General features: G+C 44.3%; 1 protein-coding gene across 2 annotated transcripts in view; it reads left to right on the forward strand.

Annotated features, from left to right (window-relative positions):
- The window catches only part of LOC116772344 (low-density lipoprotein receptor-related protein 2), a 95921-nt gene that overhangs the window by 74122 nt on the left and 2059 nt on the right, over window positions 1-19740 (forward strand). For both annotated transcript variants that reach the window (XM_032664502.2, XM_061522393.1), the window contains 20 exons: window positions 3496-3604; window positions 3871-4037; window positions 4447-4701; window positions 5264-5440; window positions 5739-5998; window positions 6071-6337; window positions 6411-8013; window positions 8094-8353; window positions 8448-8938; window positions 9037-9140; window positions 9213-10391; window positions 10468-10572; window positions 10785-11130; window positions 11215-17154; window positions 17231-17389; window positions 17495-17721; window positions 17792-18011; window positions 18142-18983; window positions 19085-19237; window positions 19408-19645. In XM_032664502.2, the coding sequence (XP_032520393.2) occupies window positions 3496-3604; window positions 3871-4037; window positions 4447-4701; window positions 5264-5440; window positions 5739-5998; window positions 6071-6337; window positions 6411-8013; window positions 8094-8353; window positions 8448-8938; window positions 9037-9140; window positions 9213-10391; window positions 10468-10572; window positions 10785-11130; window positions 11215-17154; window positions 17231-17389; window positions 17495-17721; window positions 17792-18011; window positions 18142-18983; window positions 19085-19237; window positions 19408-19645 (13102 nt within the window). The remainder of the gene's footprint in view (window positions 1-3495; window positions 3605-3870; window positions 4038-4446; window positions 4702-5263; window positions 5441-5738; window positions 5999-6070; window positions 6338-6410; window positions 8014-8093; window positions 8354-8447; window positions 8939-9036; window positions 9141-9212; window positions 10392-10467; window positions 10573-10784; window positions 11131-11214; window positions 17155-17230; window positions 17390-17494; window positions 17722-17791; window positions 18012-18141; window positions 18984-19084; window positions 19238-19407; window positions 19646-19740) is intronic.

A 19740-nucleotide genomic window follows, 5' to 3' on the forward strand; every position in this document is an offset into this window, starting at 1 on the left:
AACTAGGACTTTTCATCATAGAAATCGGCAGTCGGCATTAATAAGGAATAACAACTCTTTCCCAGTTTCCTATTCGGAATGCTATCCTTGACATGAAAAGATAAACGCTGTCGCGTCTAATAGTGTAATAAAGCCACTGTACTGCTTTAAAACCCAGAATTATGTTAAAAAAAATTAATGTCACTAACCCTAAAGTATATTTAGTATCCTTATGTACAAGACAAGTCCACGGCCTGCGTGTGTGTAATCAAAAGAAAAAGCATCCCTTTATTATTCTCATATATAAATATAAATTTAAGCGGAATGTAATTTCGCAGAGATCCGATAAACCGTGAACAGAGAAATAAACTTAGGGTCTAAAGTTATCCGACGAATCCGTTTAACGTCGTAAGAGCGTCGGGACCGAATTAAGTAGGTGCGATATTGGAGTAGTCATGAAACTTGGAATCGAACGACACGACACGACACGACACGACACGACACGAGACGAGACACGTCATGGCACAACGTATTAAAAGTTTGATGTAGTTAACGGAACTAATATGTGATGAGCCAGGAGTAGTTCGACACTCGCAGCAATCCAATCTCGGACCACGGGTAACTCTCACAAAATGTATTCAAGATTTCACCGACTTCAAAAAAAGGGGATTCTTGTTGGTGGACATCGCTTGTTATTAAGATTTAATTATAATTTTTCGGTCGTAATGTTTTAGTTGTCATTATAATAGCGAGAGTGAGTATGAAATGGTTTGAAGATATAAAGAAACTATCGCCAAACGGTACTTCTCGTTCAGTTGATGCGATACTGTTATAAAGACTCGGTTTTACTGAAAATAACTCGTAACAAAATATATGCATATGTCCAGCGGAACACACCAATGAGATACAAATACTATTCCATACTGAATGTGGCAACTAAATCATTCACAGATTCACTTTATGAGTATCCATAGTAATGTAGAAAACAGTAACTTTTCGTAATAAACTGTAATATTTTGCAATAAAAATGAAGTGTAGAGAGAAAGCTGAAGAAAACGTTAATTATACGAGACAATTTATGTCTACATTTGGTATAATATGTAGTATGTACATATAACACAGTATTTTTCAAATAATTCTAATATTTTTTCAAATAACGGTTAGTTTTGCTAGAGAATTTTTAAAAAGGATTGCATTGTTATATTGCGCGAAAAGAAAGGTTGCTATCGCTTTCGTTTCATATTCGAGGCGAGGGAGCTGTGAATTAGTAAACCATATAAACCGTTACAAAACAGATCAAGATGTCCTAAAACGTATTCACATGCCAGATGTTTCCGAACGCATCCGATCGTCCGTCGCTATCAATAAAGTATATCTTATAATTTCCCGTTTACTACACGTCAAGCGACCGTCACTCGGCCCCCGTTCGAGTTGCGGAGAAAGTTTTAATGGAGCAATTATTGTATTATTTCTTTGAGGCGGCGACTTCACACTTTGATGTAATAACTGCGAGAATTGCCGTTGCAATGTTGCGCTTTTCATTTATGACTCGCAATAAAAAGTTTACGCGGTGGGAGTGATCGATTCGTCTCGTTATATCATATTAAATTATGTAAAATTTCCTCGACGGCAACTCATCACTGATAACTTCGTTGTTGGATGTGTTACATGAGCGTTACGTCCCTCGTATCAGCGAGTGACGACCGTCTCGTTTCTAGCACAGAATAGACGAACGTATATTCCGCTAGTTTCCTTACACGTTATTACTCGCTTCGCATACGTGTTTGTCAGCGAGGAGCATCATTCCTTATATTTTATATGCGACGTTGTTTTATAGGCTATGAAAATCTGGAAACGTGAAATCCGAATTTATTTGTTTCGGTAACAAACATTATGAAAGGTGCAGATAAATATACTTTTTGTTTCGTAAACCGCAGGAAAAATATACCAGAAAAATCTAGCATTTGGAAAATATGTAACGTTTGAATAAATTTTAGGAAAACAATTTGTCGGCTTTGACGTGATTTCAGTTCAGTGTTGTATATCTGAAACTACTCTTGTAACGAACATTTAAATTAAAACATAATACAAATCTCGTTACCTAGCGCCGGTCGAGACGGACACATGCACACCCTCGGCCGGGAGGTGTTCTTTTTAATACAAGTAGATGACGGTTTGTTAATTTGGATCTCCAGCTGGTGCAGCTACATCTTAATTAGAACGTACAGCGTGCATGTAAGTATTTTAGTGAAGATTTGCATTTAATCTCGCGCACAAAGGAACGCTCGGCGTGAACACAGAATGTCTAATGAAACGGACTCGCCGCTGAGCTCCTTCAGATTATATTCCATGAAGCCCTTGTTTAATCATTGTTTATTAAATGTTACACTCCGGGTCCTGGTATGCGATATCGAATAATCACTCCTCTTTTAAAATGTGATTTACTTGAACCCATCAATACATTCAAGGTCTCTTCCTAGTTTTCTTCAAACAAAAATTAAGCTATTTGGAGTAGCATTAGAAATGATGTCACTATTATAGTTCCTCAGTACACCGATTTTAATTAATTAATAAGTGGACGTATTAGAATCACATAATTTCACTGACGTAGTTGTGGAGAGAGGTGTTATCCGACATAATTGTATTTTGGCATCGTTTAGCTAAATGAATGATAAGGTAAAACGCCGATTGACTACGTATTTATTTTTTTCCTATAACCCCGCATAGGCCATACGATATGAATCGGCACGGAGGGATGGAAGGTTTTTAAATGGGTGGAGGGTCGTTTTCATGTCCTCCCTCACTGATCTCGTGTGAGAGTAATTCTGCCACGTGTTATTAGTATAATCGTCACCAGCTCGGTCACGGAGACTTCAGGGTTCAACAGTTTTATGCTGTGACTTCGCTGCATCGCGTCCCACAGTAAATGTACCATTTTATGGACTTCATTGATGGTTCAGTCCTTACGTCTGACGGATACGATGTGAACATTTTTCTTGCTTTTATATTACGGACAGATAACTCGTGTTATTTCCTTAACCCAACCTTAAATTAGCAATCATTAAATATATTGCACTATGCTATTATACATTTATAAGGTCCTAATGTATTTATCGTCTAATCCCAGAACAAACGACGCCCTCAAAGAACACACGAACTTATAAAATATTTGTGGTAGAGCTAACAGAGTGAAACCTCTTTAGAGATTTTTCTTACAATTTCTTTAAACTCGTGAAGCTTTCCTCTACAAACAGCGCTCGAAGCCGAGCACTTCCCGTTCAAAGCCTGCCTTTATCGGGTTTTTACATAACTTTATATTAAAATCACATCATAGCAGTAACACGATCACCCGTTTTACAATCAGTTTCAAGTACGAATGAGATTTTTTGTAGTTTGTTCATTGTCTTTTACTAATTTCATCAACAGCATTGACTATACACTACCTGTCCAGGCAAAAGTGGTTCCTAAATAGAAATACTTTCATGTAACTAAAATAAACGTAATATTTAATTCCAGCATACCGCAAGTGTCAGACCGAAGACTTCCAGTGCGGTATGGAAGGTGCGGCAGCAGGCAAGATCTCCTCACAGGGACCCTGTATACCCAAAGAAAAGAAATGTGACGGGTCAGTTGGGTCATTCTCTGTGCCATTTTTATTCCGAACGGGTTTTATCTAGAACGGTTTTCATTTGTTTTGGGAATCACAACAAAATAAATTTAAACCTTTATTGAAAGAATGACTGACTCGAATTCGCCTTTAGACAAAATTCATAATTAACTTTGATATCAATTTCATATAATCCGAGATTTTTCAAGGAATTTTCACCTTAGCTCTGAATTTAAATTGAGTATATATTTACTAACTGTTAAATCGTGATATATATATTTCAGGTACTTAGATTGTAGGACGGGTAAGGACGAGCAGGATTGTCCGGGGCAGACAATCGCATGTCGACTGGATCAGTTCAAATGTGCCTCCGGAGACAAGTGTGTCGACGCCTCCGCTAAATGTGACCATAAGGACGACTGTGGCGATAACTCAGACGAAGCACATTGCAGTTCGTAACACTATCTTATAGTACTATACACATAACTATCTTGTATTGTTACGTGATGTCATTTTAGAACTTCATTATCATCGTCTTGTCAGATAATCTCGACCCATTAATAAAATCAATCATATATTTCTGAGCTGTTATTGAGAGTTATCTCAATGAAACAACACTTGGAGAAGATTTCAGTGACGTCTTGGCTTTACTTCCAGACACGTTCAATTCGTGTTCATATAGAGTAAGGACTCGAGTTGGATTCCTTTTGTTCAATAATACAAATTGTGGACATCTGAAACATGTTATAATTCTGTTAATTTCAATCTTTCTTTGATACCGTGATTATTACGAGCCAAGTCATGTGTCCGATGCTTGCTACACCAACTGTTTAACATGTTCTAACGTCGCTCCTCGCCAGGCTTCCCCCCCTGCCACATCGGTCAATTCCGCTGCGGCACAGCGCTCTGCATCCCCGCGAGCTACCGCTGCGACGGCTACAGGGACTGCTCGGACGGCACCGACGAGAGGAACTGCAGCGCCATCGCCTGTCCTGACAACAAGTACTTGTGTCCGCGGGGAGCGCCCGGCGGAGAACACAAGTGTATCGCGAGATCGCAGCTCTGCGACAACAAACGAGACTGTGAGGACGGCGCTGATGAAGAGGCTGCTTGTTGTAAGTACTACCTGGATAGGAAACTGAGGGGAACAGGAAGTTTGCATTCAACTCTTAAAAGAACATTTGGACAAAGTCTTGTTAAAAATTCATGTGTTATTTTTTTGTTCCAAGATACTTTTCGCTTTTAGTCACTGCGTGTGTTTAAGTGTTCTTCAGAATATTGATCGCTAATCCTAACAGCTTCTGATGGTTCTTTTTTGTAATTTCTCTAGCTAATTGGTTTCTACTTATACTTAGTTATGTAGTAAAATACATCAAGTTAAATCAAAATTTACATATAATTTATCCCTCAAAATATTTATCTACTACTTTATTGCCAGTGATTTATTTATGTGTAATTAATTTTGCCATAAACATTGTTACAATTGAAAACAAACAAAATGTTTCTATTGAGTTTGGAATCCGACATTTTGGTACCACTGTTTCTTTCCTTATTTTCGCGCCAAGATGTTGTAAAACATTATATATATAATAACTGACATCACTTCCGACTAGTGATACCATAATTTTCTTTTCTGGTTAACGAAATTAACCTGTTCTTTCTCCGTCTCTCCTTCAGCGACGTTGTCATGTCCGGCGTTAGAGTGTGAGTACAAGTGTGTGGCGTCGCCGTCGGGAGGCGCTTGTTCCTGTGGGAGCGGACTGACCCTCGCCTCAGACAACAAGACCTGCGTGGACCGCGACGAGTGTCGGGAGTGGGGACCCTGCCACCAGCTGTGCATCAACACTCCTGGATGTTAGTAAACATCGATTGATACTATCCTGGTCATCAGCCGCTTCTACCATCGTCCATTATATAATACCCTCATTCAAGCTTGTTAATTATTTAGAAGATACTGACACTAGGAACCTGCCTCCTGTAATTTTTTTTTCGCAATAAACTTCTTTAGATTAAATTTATTGTCAAGTGACGGAAGTTTAAAATGTCCAACAGTTCAATGGGCTTACAGTCTCATACAGTATAATTTACGTCATGTTCGTATATACCGTATCATTCACCATTAGAGTAACCTATAACGTCCCCGCTCCTTCAGCTTACAACTGTGCGTGTGCCCCGGGGTACACATTGGGCGCGCGCGGCGACTGTCTGAGCGCTGGTGGCGCGTGGCTGGCTCTGGCCCACGAGCGCGGCGTCCTCCGTCTGGAGCTGCCTCCGCCATCCCCGCCCTCCCCGGCCCTGCCACCCGCGACCCCGCTCCGCCCGCCCTCCACACTCGCCAACGCCACCGCGACCGGCATCGACTACCATTACAGAAGGAACCTGCTCTTCTGGTCCGATGTCAAAACTAGAAAGGTCGATAATTTTTAATAATTTGCGATGAGATAAATGTATGGAACGTAAATTAATAATATTTCTGATTTGTAGATTCACTCGATGCAACTGAACGCGCCGGTGGGTTCGAACTACGTGGGCAACGACATTTCGGTGGCGGGTTCGTGGGCGCCGGTGGCGCTGGCCGTGGACTGGGTCGGGGACAAGCTGTACGTGGCGGACGCGCTCGGGCAGAAGGTGGACGTGTTCGAGCTGGACGGACGCTGGCACGCTGTCGTACTGGGCTCCAACCTCACCAGCCCCGCCGACCTGGCGCTCGACCCCACGCTGGGGCTCATGTTCGTGGCTGACAGCAGTCAGGTAAACTTACAACGGATACATTCTACGCGCTGCATAGTTGAAGTGCGACAGCTTAAATATATTATTATTACAGATCGTTCGCGCCAACATGGACGGAACCAACGTCAAAGCCATAGTCTCCGAGGCGACTTACAAGGCGTCCGGCATAGCCGTGGACACGATCGCTAGGAGAATATTTTGGTGCGATTCTCTTTTGGACTACATCGAAACCGTGGACTATGACGGCAACTATCGTTTTCTGGTGCTCCGCGGACAACAAGTGCCGAGTCCGAACAGACTGGCTCTCTTCGAGGACAGGGTGTACTGGTCCGACAGCACCAAGCAAGGCGTCAGCTCCGTCAACAAGTACGAGGGTTCGTCGAGCATTCAGTCGATATACAAAACGAAGGATATAAGAGAACCCAAAGCTCTGACAGTCGTGCACTCACTAAAGCAGACTTCGGTCAACAATCCCTGCGGCAACAACAACGGAGGATGCTCCCAAATGTGTATAGTGACCGCTCTGTTCATGGCTGGACTGGGATATAGATGTGCCTGTAACATCGGGTACAGACTGGAAGCAGACCTTAGAAATTGTGATATTGTAAAAGAGTTCCTTATGTATTCCCAGCAGAGGTTTATTAAAGGAAAAGTATTGAACCCTGTCATTGAGGGTTTCAGTGATGCTATTTTGCCCGTAGTGTCGAGGAGGGCTCGGTTTGTTGGTCTCGATTTCGACGCTCGCGATGAGCATATCTATTACTCAGATGTTTTACAAGATGTTATATACAGAGTCCACCGGAACGGAACGACGAGAGAAATCGTGTTAGCGTCGCAGAACGAAGGCGTCGAGGGTTTGGCTGTGGATTGGGCTTCTAAGAACTTGTATTATATTGATTCCAGGAAAGGAACCCTGAATGTTTTATCTACAAGGAATTTTTCGTATAAACGGACGTTATTGAAAGATCTTAAAAGACCTCGCGCTATTGTTGTGCATCCTAATAGAGGCTATATATTCTTTTCCGAATGGGACAGACCGGCGAACATCAGCCGGGCGAATACCGACGGTACCGGGCTCTTAGTATTCGAGAACGTAACTTTAGGCTGGCCGAACGGCCTGTCGATCGATTTCGAAGCTGACAGAGTTTACTGGTGCGACGCGCTCCTAGATCATGTCCAACATGCCAAGTTGGACGGTACGGACGTGAAAACGGTGAACTCTAGACTGATAAGGCATCCCTTCTCGATAGTGATCCACAAGGAGTTCTTGTACATAACGGATTGGAGACTCGATGCTATCGTGCGACTCCATAAGCTGACTGGCGAGAAAGAGGACATCATGGTGCGCGAACCTCAGACCAACCGACTTTATGGCGTAAAGGTCTACAGCGAGGAGATACAGAAGATAGATCCGATGCAGCCGTGCGCCCACAACAACGGCAACTGCCAGAAGTTTTGCTTCGCAGTGCCTCGCAATAACACCGAGCTGTTGACGGTGCGCTGCGGCTGTCCGTACGGAGAGCGGCCCACTGCCGACGGCCGCTGCGAGCCCGACCCTCACGCCGAGCCACCTCTGCCGGCCTGTCCCAACGCCTGGGACTTCACCTGCGACAACCAGCGCTGCGTGCCGCGCTCCTGGCTGTGTGACGGAGACGACGATTGCCTCGACAACAGCGACGAGATGCAGAACTGCACCAGTGAGTTCCGGATCGTACTCTTACGGATTATACGAGTTAGGTCGCGGATCTTGATTATTAAACGATATATATTTTCCTAGAAACGACGTGCAGCGCGTCGGAGTTCATGTGCAAGTCTGGTCGATGCATTCCGGCGACATTCAAATGCGACTCCGAGAATGACTGCGGTGACTTTTCCGACGAGATCGGATGTGTCAACGTAACCTGCTCGGCTTCGCAGTTCCAATGTGGAAATGGACGCTGTGTTCCCAACACCTGGAAGTGTGATTCAGAGAACGACTGCGGAGACGGAAGCGACGAGGGCTCCCACTGTGCTGATAAGACGTGCGCTTACTTCCAAGTGAGTTGTAATTTTCATTTTCCATTTATTATAGTAGTATGATACAGGTCACATACGTTGCCAATGTACTTATAACTCCCATTACATCATTCAGTTCACTTGCCCGCGCACGGGTCACTGTATCCCGGCGTCGTGGGTCTGTGACGGCGACGACGACTGCTTCGACAAGCAGGACGAGGCGGACTGTCCTCCCGTGGCGTGCCTCGCATCGCAGTTCAAGTGTGCGGACCTGAAGCAATGCGTGCAAGAAGCGTACAAGTGCGACGGTATCCCGGATTGTAACGACGGTTCAGACGAGGCCGGCTGCCCCGCGCTGGCGCCGCACCAGTGCGCCCCGGAGCGACAGTTCCAGTGCGCAGCGTCGGGTCTGTGCGTGCCCCGCACGTGGTACTGCGACGGCACTCCCGACTGCGAGGACCTGTCGGACGAGCCAGCGGGCTGCGGAGCCAGCGCGTGTGGCGCGGGACACTTCCGATGTGATAACGGCCGCTGCGTGTTCCGCGCCGCCGTGTGCGACGGACGGGACGACTGCGGAGACGGATCCGACGAGGGGCTGCAGCACGCCTGCAAGCCTCCACCCTTCCGGTCAATATGATCTCCTTACATTTGTTGAAATTATTAAAAATGATTCATTTGTACTTAAATTAGTATATCATAAATATTAAACTATAAAATGATTTCAGATGTCCTTCTGGTCAATGGCAGTGTCCGGGTGTATCAAATCGTTGCGTCAATATTACACAAGTTTGCGACCGTAACTTTGATTGTCCGAACGGAGCCGATGAAGGTAATTCACATACTCTATGTCATGGGATCCACAATTTATTTCACATATTAACAATATTTTAATCTTCTTCAGGACCAGCCTGTGATTTTGATAATTGTCAACGAGGCGCCACTCTCTGTAACGAATGTATTCAAACGCCCGAAGGTCCGCTGTGTCTGTGTCCCAGCGGTGAGGAGCTGGAGAGCAACGGATACACGTGCAAAGACATAGATGAATGTAACCCGCCCGGTCTGTGCTCGCAAGTGTGCACCAACACCAAGCGTTCGTACTTCTGTAGCTGTGTTGAGGGATACCAGCTAGCTCCTGACAAACACAGCTGCAAGGCTAACAATCATTCCAGTGCTTTCCTCATTATTTCAAACAGACATTCCATCCTAGTCGCAGATTTGGACGAACAAGGACTTGAACGGGTACCGATAAACGTTGAAAACGTCGTCGCCACCGCCTCTAACATGCACACGGGCACCATATTCTGGTCCGACATGAAACTCAAGAAGATATCACGATTAGATCGTGGCAGCGAACCGCAAGTGATTATATCTACTGGCCTAGACCTCGTGGAGGGACTGGCGTACGACTGGGTGGGAGGAAACATTTACTGGTTGGACAGCAAACTGAACACTATCGAAGTCGCGAAAGAAGATGGCAGTGCGAGAACGGCCTTACTGAGCGGAAACATTACTCAGCCGAGAGGAATGTGTCTAGACCCTGCACCTAATGCGAGGTGGCTCTTCTGGACGGACTGGGGCGAGAACCCTCGCATCGAAAGAGTCGGAATGGATGGAACACAGCGTATGGCTATCATTAACACCAAAATTTACTGGCCGAACGGTTTAACGCTAGACACCGCTACGCAAAGAGTTTACTTTGCCGATTCCAAATTAGATTTCATCGATTTCTGCTACTACAACGGTACCGGTAGACAGCAAGTCTTGGCTGGAAGTCATTACTTACTACATCCTCACTCGTTAACTCTATTCGAGGACACATTATATTGGACTGATCGCCAACTGAACAGAGTGTTGTCGGCTCATAAGTTTAAAGGAACGAACCAAACCGTGGTGTCCCATCTGATCTCTCAGCCGCTCTCTATTCACGTGCACCATCCCTCGCTGCAGCCACAGTATCCATCGCCCTGCACGAAGGACTCGTGTCAACACCTGTGCTTGCTGAGTCCGAATCAATCGATCCCTTACACCTGCATGTGTAAACCTGGATATAAATTGCTTCCTGATGGCAAATGCATTGAAGGTAACATCTTTACACATTGCATTAGGAAATAGGAAATAAATATTTAGTTACTTATTTTGGTTATCGTTAATTACAGAGGAGTCGGCATATTTGATGGTTTTGAAGGGATCGCAAATAATAGACCTGAGTCCAGACGGTTCAGGACGAGCTGGACAGCTACCACCGGTTGTTGGTATACAAGGTAAAATTCTTTATCTTTATACGATATAATGTAGGTAATAAAATTTCCTGTACACATTTAATTAACAGTAAATTTTTCGGAGTCACTGAAGACACCTCCAGCCCGTCTGTCCGGGATCAAGTTTGCTGAAAAGTATTCGAAACGGGAGATTTTATTTATTATCTTAAAGCCACAGAGTGCTATGTAAATTTTGATATTTTTTTCTCAATCAGGAGGGATACAACTGGACTACGACCGGCAAGGTCACATGCTGTACTGGCTTCAAGCTATTAACGCCGAAAATGAAGATGATGGAAATTACACCATATACAGCATGCCCTATGGTGGTGGGAACAAGGTTGAATTTACTGGACAAGACACTGGAATCGTCGGATCTCCATCAGCTATAGCTTTTGATTGGCTCGGAAGAAATCTATTCATTGCCAATAAAGCGGCCAGCAACATTGAATTAATTCGAGTTGATGGAAAACTTAAATACAGGACCATTGTATTTGCAAATGACGGTAGCAAAACATCTATCGCTAAACCTAAGGGCCTATGCTTAGACCCGACAGAAGGGTAAGTACTTCATTGAATTTGATATCATGACCTCTTTAAAAATAAAGTTACATTTCACAAATTATGTACTTGTGTGAATTTCAGAAAAATATATTGGTCAGACGAAGGTGGCTATGGCGTACCTGCAAAGATTGGTAAAGTCAACATGGACGGAACCAATCCCGTCATTCTCGTCAACAGCATCGAGAGGCCTGAAGCGGTGACTATCGATGTGGATAAAAAAATTGTCTACTTTAGTACTCAGTATCCTGCTAGCATAAATAGCGTTAATACCGAAGGCAATGACAGGAAAACTATCCTTAGTGAAGCTAACGCTATAGCCTATCCGAAAGTTATAGCGGTCCTCGATTCCCGTCTGTATGTACTAGATACACAATATGAAAAGATATTTAAAGCCGACCTCCCTAACGGCGATAACATCAAGGTTATTCTGGACAACGAAAGTGACTTGAAATCCCTAACGATATTCCAAAAGAGAAAGATGATACATCATCCATGTACGCAGAATAATGGGGGATGTGAACAAATCTGTATTCCCAGCGAGGGCAGGTCGCGAGTGTGTGGCTGCTCGATTGGATATAGGAAAGAGAACGAAGTCAACTGTGTTCCATATAAAACTTTCGCGGTGGTGTCCCAACTGGATCTCATACGAGGCTACAGTCTCGAAGGCAGCGCGGAAGCCATGATCCCAGTTACTGGTCAAGGACACTACATATTGCACGTTGATGTACATTTTGCTGAGAATTACATTTATTGGATAGAATTTAACAGAGGTCAATGGAACGGTATTTTCCGTATTCGGCCGAACGGCTCGGAGCTCCAACATGTTATAAAAGATGGTATAGGCAGTAATGGAATTCGAGGTTTAGCCATAGATTGGGTAGCTGGCAACTTGTACTTCACCAACGTATTCCCGCATGAAAATTATGTTGAAATGTCTTGGCTTGATGGCACAAACAGAAAGGTTATTGTCAAAACGACAATGGATGCTCCAAGAGAATTGGCTGTAAATCCATTGAAGAGGCTTCTATACTGGATAGATTATGGTCAATATCCTCGCATTGGAAAAGCTTACCTCGACGGTAGTAATTGGCAGACAGTTGTGAGTTCAGGAATATCTAACCCCAGAGATCTAACCATAGACATGCTCACTCACGACGTATATTGGGTGGATTCTAAACTAGATCAAATACAAAAAATATCTTATAACGGAGGCAACAGACAACTTATTCGATCAAACCTACCGAACGTTATGGGTATCGCTATACACACGTCCAGCGTATATTGGGTCGATAGAAATCTGCAAACTGTTTACAAAGCTTCGAAACTCCCAGGTAATATGTCAATGCCCGAAAAACTACGAACAAACTTACCGAAGTTGCGAGACATTGTCATATTTGACATTAATAACCAACCCAACGATGAAAGCAATCCATGCCGAAAGCTGGGCAACGGAGGATGCGACCAACTCTGTTTCAGTTACCCTCCTGAAGCTAACAAAGGCTATACTCACAGATGTGACTGTGCAGTCGGACAGATATCGGCAACTAATCCTAAAAAGTGTGATGTTGTTGATGAGTATTTAGTATTCACGACTAGGACTGAGATACGCTCTGTTAATCTAGATCCGAAGTCTACGGGTGTGCCGTTTAAACCTATCGGTAATCTCACAAATGTTGTGGGAGTTGAATTCGATTATGCGGATAACAAGTTATTCTTTACTCAAATAAGACCCTGGGCTAGAATAGCCTGGATGCCGGCGAATGATCCGAATCCCTCGGCTATCCAAAATATTATATCTAAGAATATTAATCCAGAAGGAATATCATACGATTGGACGCAAAAGAAAGTTTACTGGACTGATAGTTCTAATAATTCTATTTACGCTATGAATTTGGATGGCTCTGAACTAGTTATGATTGCGAGAGTAGAACGACCTAGAGCAATAGTTGTTGATCCGTGCAATGGAACTTTATATTATACTGATTGGGGACGGTTTGGAACATCGGGAAAAATATACAGAACCACAATGGCAGGTTCTCTTAAAAAAGCTATCATAGATAAAGACTTGTCACAACCCAGTGGATTGACCATCGATTTTGACGACAATATGTTATATTGGACTGATGCCGTCAGAGAAAAGATCGAGCGTTCGAAATTAGACGGCACAGATCGCGAAGTTCTTATTTCGGCAACTATTTATCCTTTTGCCATCACAGTATTCGGCGACTATATTTACTGGACCGATTTACAATTACGAGGCGTCTATAGAGCTGAAAAACATACCGGAGCAAACATGGTCGAAATCGTTAAGCGTTTGGAAGATTCGCCCCGAGATATACACATTTACAGCACAAGCAGACAGAAGTGTCAAAAGAATCCATGCAAAATAAGTAATGGAGGTTGTGCGCATAGCTGCCATCCGGCACCGAACAACACGGTGGAATGTAAATGCGATGACAACACGAAGTTAGTCAACGAGGGTAGAATGTGTGTGGCTAAAAACTTAACATGTGATGCTAGCAAATTCTTTTGTGCTAACGGTAAGTGTATTAGTCGAATGTGGTCTTGCGATGGTGATGACGATTGTGGTGATAATTCGGATGAGGATAAGAACTATTGCGCTTACCATTCCTGCTCTCCCAACGAATTCCGTTGCAATAACGGACGCTGCATATTTAAAACATGGAAATGTGACCATGAAAACGATTGTAAAGATGGCTCAGACGAAGAAGGCTGTGTATATCCCCCCTGCGCAGATGGGGAATTTACATGTCTGAATTCACGTTGCATACCAAAGACGCAAGTGTGTAACGGTATCAATGACTGTAAAGACAATGTAACATCGGACGAAACACACGAAATGTGTCCCAGGAATACGACTTGTCCGGCAAATCATCTGAAATGTGAAAAAACAAATATCTGTGTCGAACCTTACTGGCTGTGCGATGGTGATAACGATTGTGGCGATAATTCAGACGAAGATCCACTACACTGTGCACAACGAACCTGCCCACAAAATAGTTTCCGTTGTCCTAATCACAGATGCATACCGGCAACTTGGTATTGTGACGGGGATGACGATTGTGGCGATGGTGCTGATGAACCACCAGAATATTGTCGCTCCGAAGGAAGAACATGCTTCGGTGATTTATTCACGTGTGATAACGGTAATTGTATTCCTAGAATTTATATCTGTGATGGTGAAAATGATTGTCTGGATAACAGTGATGAAGATAGCAGGCATCAATGTAACGATAGAAAATGTGATGCTGAAACGGAATACACGTGCGAAGAAAACAAATTCTGGGGCCGAGCCCAGTGTATTCCTAAAAAATGGTTATGTGATGGTGATCCTGATTGCATCGATGGTGCAGATGAAAACTCAACCATACATCATTGCTCCACACCAACTCCCTGTTCTGAAGATCAATTTCAATGTAACAATGGACGTTGTATAAATGAAGGCTGGGTTTGTGACCACGATAATGATTGTGGTGATGGCTCCGACGAAGGAAAACAATGTAATACTCAATACAAACAATGTTCAGCGCAAGAATTTAGATGTCAAAACTTCAAATGCATACGAACACACTTCAGGTGCGACGGTGAAGACGATTGTGGCGATCATTCTGATGAAGTCGACTGTATGAAGGAGAACAAAACCTGTCCGACAGGACAATTTAAATGTAACAATAACCAGTGCATAGATAACAGACTTGTTTGTAATAAAGTTTCGGATTGTACCGACGACTCTGATGAACCAGCTCACTGCAACGTCGATGAATGTGCAAAATTAGAAATACACCAATGCGGCCATAAGTGTATTGACACACTGACCGGTTACTATTGTGAGTGTAATCAAGGTTATAAATTATTGTCTGATGGCAAAGCTTGTGCCGATATTGACGAGTGCCTTGAAACACCCGGAGTTTGTTCTCAATATTGCTCTAATACTCCTGGCTCTTATTATTGTAAATGTAATGAACAATATTATGAGAGAGAAGCCGACGAACATACCTGCAAAAGAAAAGACAACACTACGGCGTGGATTATATTTACGAATAAATATTATGTAAGAAACATGTCCACGGACGCAACTCTTTACAACCTAATGCATCAAGATTTAATGAATGTAGTTGCTATTGATTTTGATATTAAGGAACATAAGATGTACTTCGCTGACGTATCTGCGAAAACCATTTATAGGTCTGATTATACCGATCCTAACCCGACAAAAGAAATTGTAATAAGACATGACTCACATGGTCTGGAAGGCATCGCTGTCGATTGGATAGGACGGAAACTTTACTGGCTAGATCGACACTCAAAGAATTTAGATGTATCAGAATTGGACGGCACTAGAAGGAAAACGCTCAAGACGGGTATAGCTGACCCTCGAGCAATAGTTGTTCATCCGGGTACTGGATACTTATATTATACATCCTGGCACTTACAAGCATATATAGGAAAGATGGGAATGGACGGTTCGAACTACACTGTAATATTGAATTGGGAAGACGATATTGCCTGGCCAAACGCGCTTACCATCGACTACTTTACAGATCGAATTTATTGGGCTGATGCTCATCTTGATTACATTGGTTCTGCTGACTTAGAAGGCAAACATAGGCATATTGTCCTTTCAGGAAGCAAAGTTCCTCACGTTTTTGCTTTAAGTCTATTTGACGATGAAATTTATTGGACGGACTGGAATTTGAAAGCTATTAGTAAAGCAAATAAACATTCGGGTGAAAACTTAACAATACTAAGAAACACTACACACCGACCCTACGACATTCATATTGTTCATCCACTAAGACAACTTCCTTATAATAATCCTTGCGGCACAAATAACGGAGGTTGCTCTCACCTATGTCTCATAGCTCCACCATACATATCTAGCTACCTCAACATCGAGGGATACGGTGAAGAGGGCGCTACGACATATAAATGCGCATGTCCTAATCAATTTTATCTAGCACGTGACCAAAAAACTTGCATTGCTAACTGCACTAATGGGCAACACAGGTGTAACGGTCGGGATGAAAAATGTATTCCTTGGTTCTGGAAATGTGATGGCGAAAAAGATTGTGCGGACGGTTCTGACGAACCTGACACTTGCCCAGTAAGACATTGCCGAGCGGGCTCCTTCCAATGTAAAAATACAAACTGTACTCCAGCGGCAACAATTTGTGATGGCACAGACGACTGTGGCGATGGAAGTGATGAAGCACAATGCGCTCACGAATGTCCTCTTCTAGAATTCAAGTGCAAATCAAGCGGCCGGTGTATTTTAGACAGTTGGAAATGTGACGGTGACACGGATTGTAAAGATAACAGTGATGAAGACCCAACGATGTGTCACAATCGACCTTGCAATCCTGACACCGAATTCGCTTGCAAGAACGGTCGTTGCATACCAAAGCTGTGGATGTGTGATTTCGACAATGATTGTGGAGATGATTCTGATGAACCAGCTTACATGTGTAGACAGAAAAATTGTACCAACGGTTGGAGGCGCTGTCCAGGACAGAGTAATTATAGATGTATACCAAAATGGTTGTTCTGTGATGGCAAGGACGATTGCCGAGACGGTTCAGATGAACTTCCACAAAATTGTCCCACATGTAATAGTGAAACCGATTTCACTTGTCAAAACAATCGGTGCATACCAAAGCAGTGGCTATGTGACTTTACTGATGACTGTGGAGATGGAAGCGACGAAGTCGAATCCGTGTGCCAACATAATTATAGAGAATGCTCTGAATCGGAATTCAAATGTGGTAACGGCAAATGTATTTCATCTAGATGGCGCTGCGACCATGAAGATGATTGTGGCGATAATACTGATGAAATGGAATGTGGTGGATTTAAATGTAAGAACGGAACATTCCAGTGCAAATCGGGACATTGTATTGCAGCATACTTTAGATGTGACGGCGACCGGGACTGTAGGGACTTGTCTGACGAAATCGGTTGTCCTCCAAGATTCCCCGGTGGCAGATACTGCCCTGAAAGCAGGTGTGTCTCGTTGTTATATTATAGTTTTGTACATGTTTACCTCGTACATAATGCTAACATTGTATATTGTTTTCAGATTCCAGTGCAGCAACAATCTCTGCGTGGCTCAGTCTGATTTATGCGATGGAACAGACGATTGCGGCGACGGCTCGGACGAGACGCCTTCCATCTGTACAAACTTCAATTGTGACACTCTTCGACGCTTCCATTGCGATAATCATCGTTGTGTGCCAAGGTACGATAGCCGATATCAAATATATAACAAACATTTGAATATAATTAATAGTAATACATATTTTAGATATTTATTAAGTATTTATTCTAAAATATATATACTCAGATATCAAGTGTGTGACGGCGTGGACAATTGCGGCGATGGCTCCGACGAAAACAACATGACGCTATGCGCCGCTCGCACCAAGCCGTGCGACCCGTTGACACAGTTCCAGTGCGCTAACCGACAATGTGTAAACCGTGAAAAGCTTTGCGACCTGGCCGACGACTGCGGGGACAGCTCCGATGAGTTGGGCTGCCATCACGCACACTCTTGCTCAGTGCAAGATAAAGGTGACTATAAAGACTGAGCGTTGTTAATGTACTGTTCCATAGGACATTTTCTGACACATTTTACTTTTAGGAGGTTGTGAGCATTTCTGCACCAATCTGACACTACCGGATAGCAGTGTTCCTGGGACCGGTGGGTACATCTGCACGTGTTTCCAAGGCTGGATCATTTCGAAGGCGGACAGTAAACGCTGTACCGACGTCGATGAGTGCGCCACTGGTGCCCATCACTGTTCACATATCTGCACCAACCTTAACGGCAGCTACAGCTGCAGTTGCAAAGATGGGTTCAGGTATGCGGTACTCTTTATTATGTACGACACAAATACTATATACGAGTATAATTTTTACAGTACGAAAAAGTATTTATTTACTTCACACATTTGAATTTACTTAAACCAACATTTGTTCTCTACGTTGCAGGTTGGCAGATAGCTTATCAGGAATATGCAAAGTAATGGAAGATGAAGTTGTATTGATGTTTGCCAATGGACCGGAAATTCGAGCTTTCGTCCAAGATAAAAATGAGGAATTCGATGTCATAACCTCCGAAAAGAGGATAGAAGCGATCGACTACGACCCTAAACAAGAAATGGTGTTCTGGGCGGACAGCTACGACAAGACTATCAAGAGATCATACATGATCAATGCTCTCAACGGCCAAGTTAAAAGCGGTTTCGCTCAAGACCTGAACATGAAAGGCAGCTCGAAACCCACGGCCCTAGCCGTGGATTATATCGGAGAGAACTTATATTGGACTGAGACGGATAGAACTGGAGCAAAACCGAGAGGTCGAGTTATGGTGGCTAGAACAGACGGCAGATACAGGCGGGCCTTAGTATCGGCAGGCATCGAAAGTCCAACATCTTTGGCTTTAGCTCCGCAATTGGGGAAAATGTATTGGACAGACGCCGGTTCTGCGCCCAAGATCGAAATCGCTTGGATGGATGGCTCACAGAGACGTCCGATCATAACTGAAAACATTCGTCACCCGACAGGATTAGCTATCGACCAGGCCATGGACCACGCCATATACTGGGCGGACGCCAAACTTAACACCATAGAGATGATGAAGCACGATGGCACCAATCGCAGAGTCATATTGAAAGGAGACTTCTTGAAACATCCCTTGTCTTTGGACGTCTTCGAGTCCTCGCTGTACTGGGTAACGAGAGACACCGGCGAGCTCGTCAGGCAGGACAAGTTCGGACGAGGAGTGCCATTAGTCATATCGAAAGATCTAGTCAACCCGTCGGCCGTGAAAGGTGAGTTGACAGTTCTCATAACAATGATTCTGTGTCGTGTCCGCGGCGCGGGTGTGACCGCCGCCAGCCTGTTCTGTAACGTGACGCGTGTCTGTGTCCAGTGTATCACCCCCGCCGCTACAACTCCACGGGTGCGTGTGCTCGCTCCCCGTGCTCGCATCTCTGTCTGGGCGTCCCCCGCGGTCGGCGCTGCGCCTGTCCCGACACACTCACGCCGCCCAAACGAGCCGCCCTGGAACTCGTCTGTGACGCCGGTAAGAATTTCGAGTTTCAATAACCTCTCGAATAAGATGACCGTCGCTTTTTTAAGATCAATGTGCATGTTGTAGTTTCTCGTTTTTAATAATTCTTATCACCACAATCACAAAATGTATATAACGAATACACTCTATAACAATCCCGTAACCCGGCGCTCGACCCTCAGCGGTGGAGCCTAGTCGTCCTCTGCCGCGCGTGTGTCCGTGTGAGAACGGCGGCACGTGTTCCGAGGGTCCGGACGGGCTGCAGTGCTCGTGCCGCCCGCCCCTGCAGCCGCCGCTGTGCCTGTCCGCGGCGGCCGTGACGCGCGCCGCGCCCGCCGCCGTGCTGGTGCCGGCGCTGCTGGTGCTCGTGCTGCTGGTGGCCGTGGCCGCCGCTTGGTTCGTCATACGAAAGAGGCCCTTGTGAGTACTTTCGTTGATACGTAAACCTTCGGCTTCAGAAACTTCCCGACCTTCGGGGATTACGATTACAACGGCTCGTCACGGACGGTGCTGAG

This window comes from Danaus plexippus, chromosome 12 (assembly GCF_018135715.1).
Source record: "Danaus plexippus chromosome 12, MEX_DaPlex, whole genome shotgun sequence".
NCBI lineage: Eukaryota > Metazoa > Arthropoda > Insecta > Lepidoptera > Nymphalidae > Danaus > Danaus plexippus.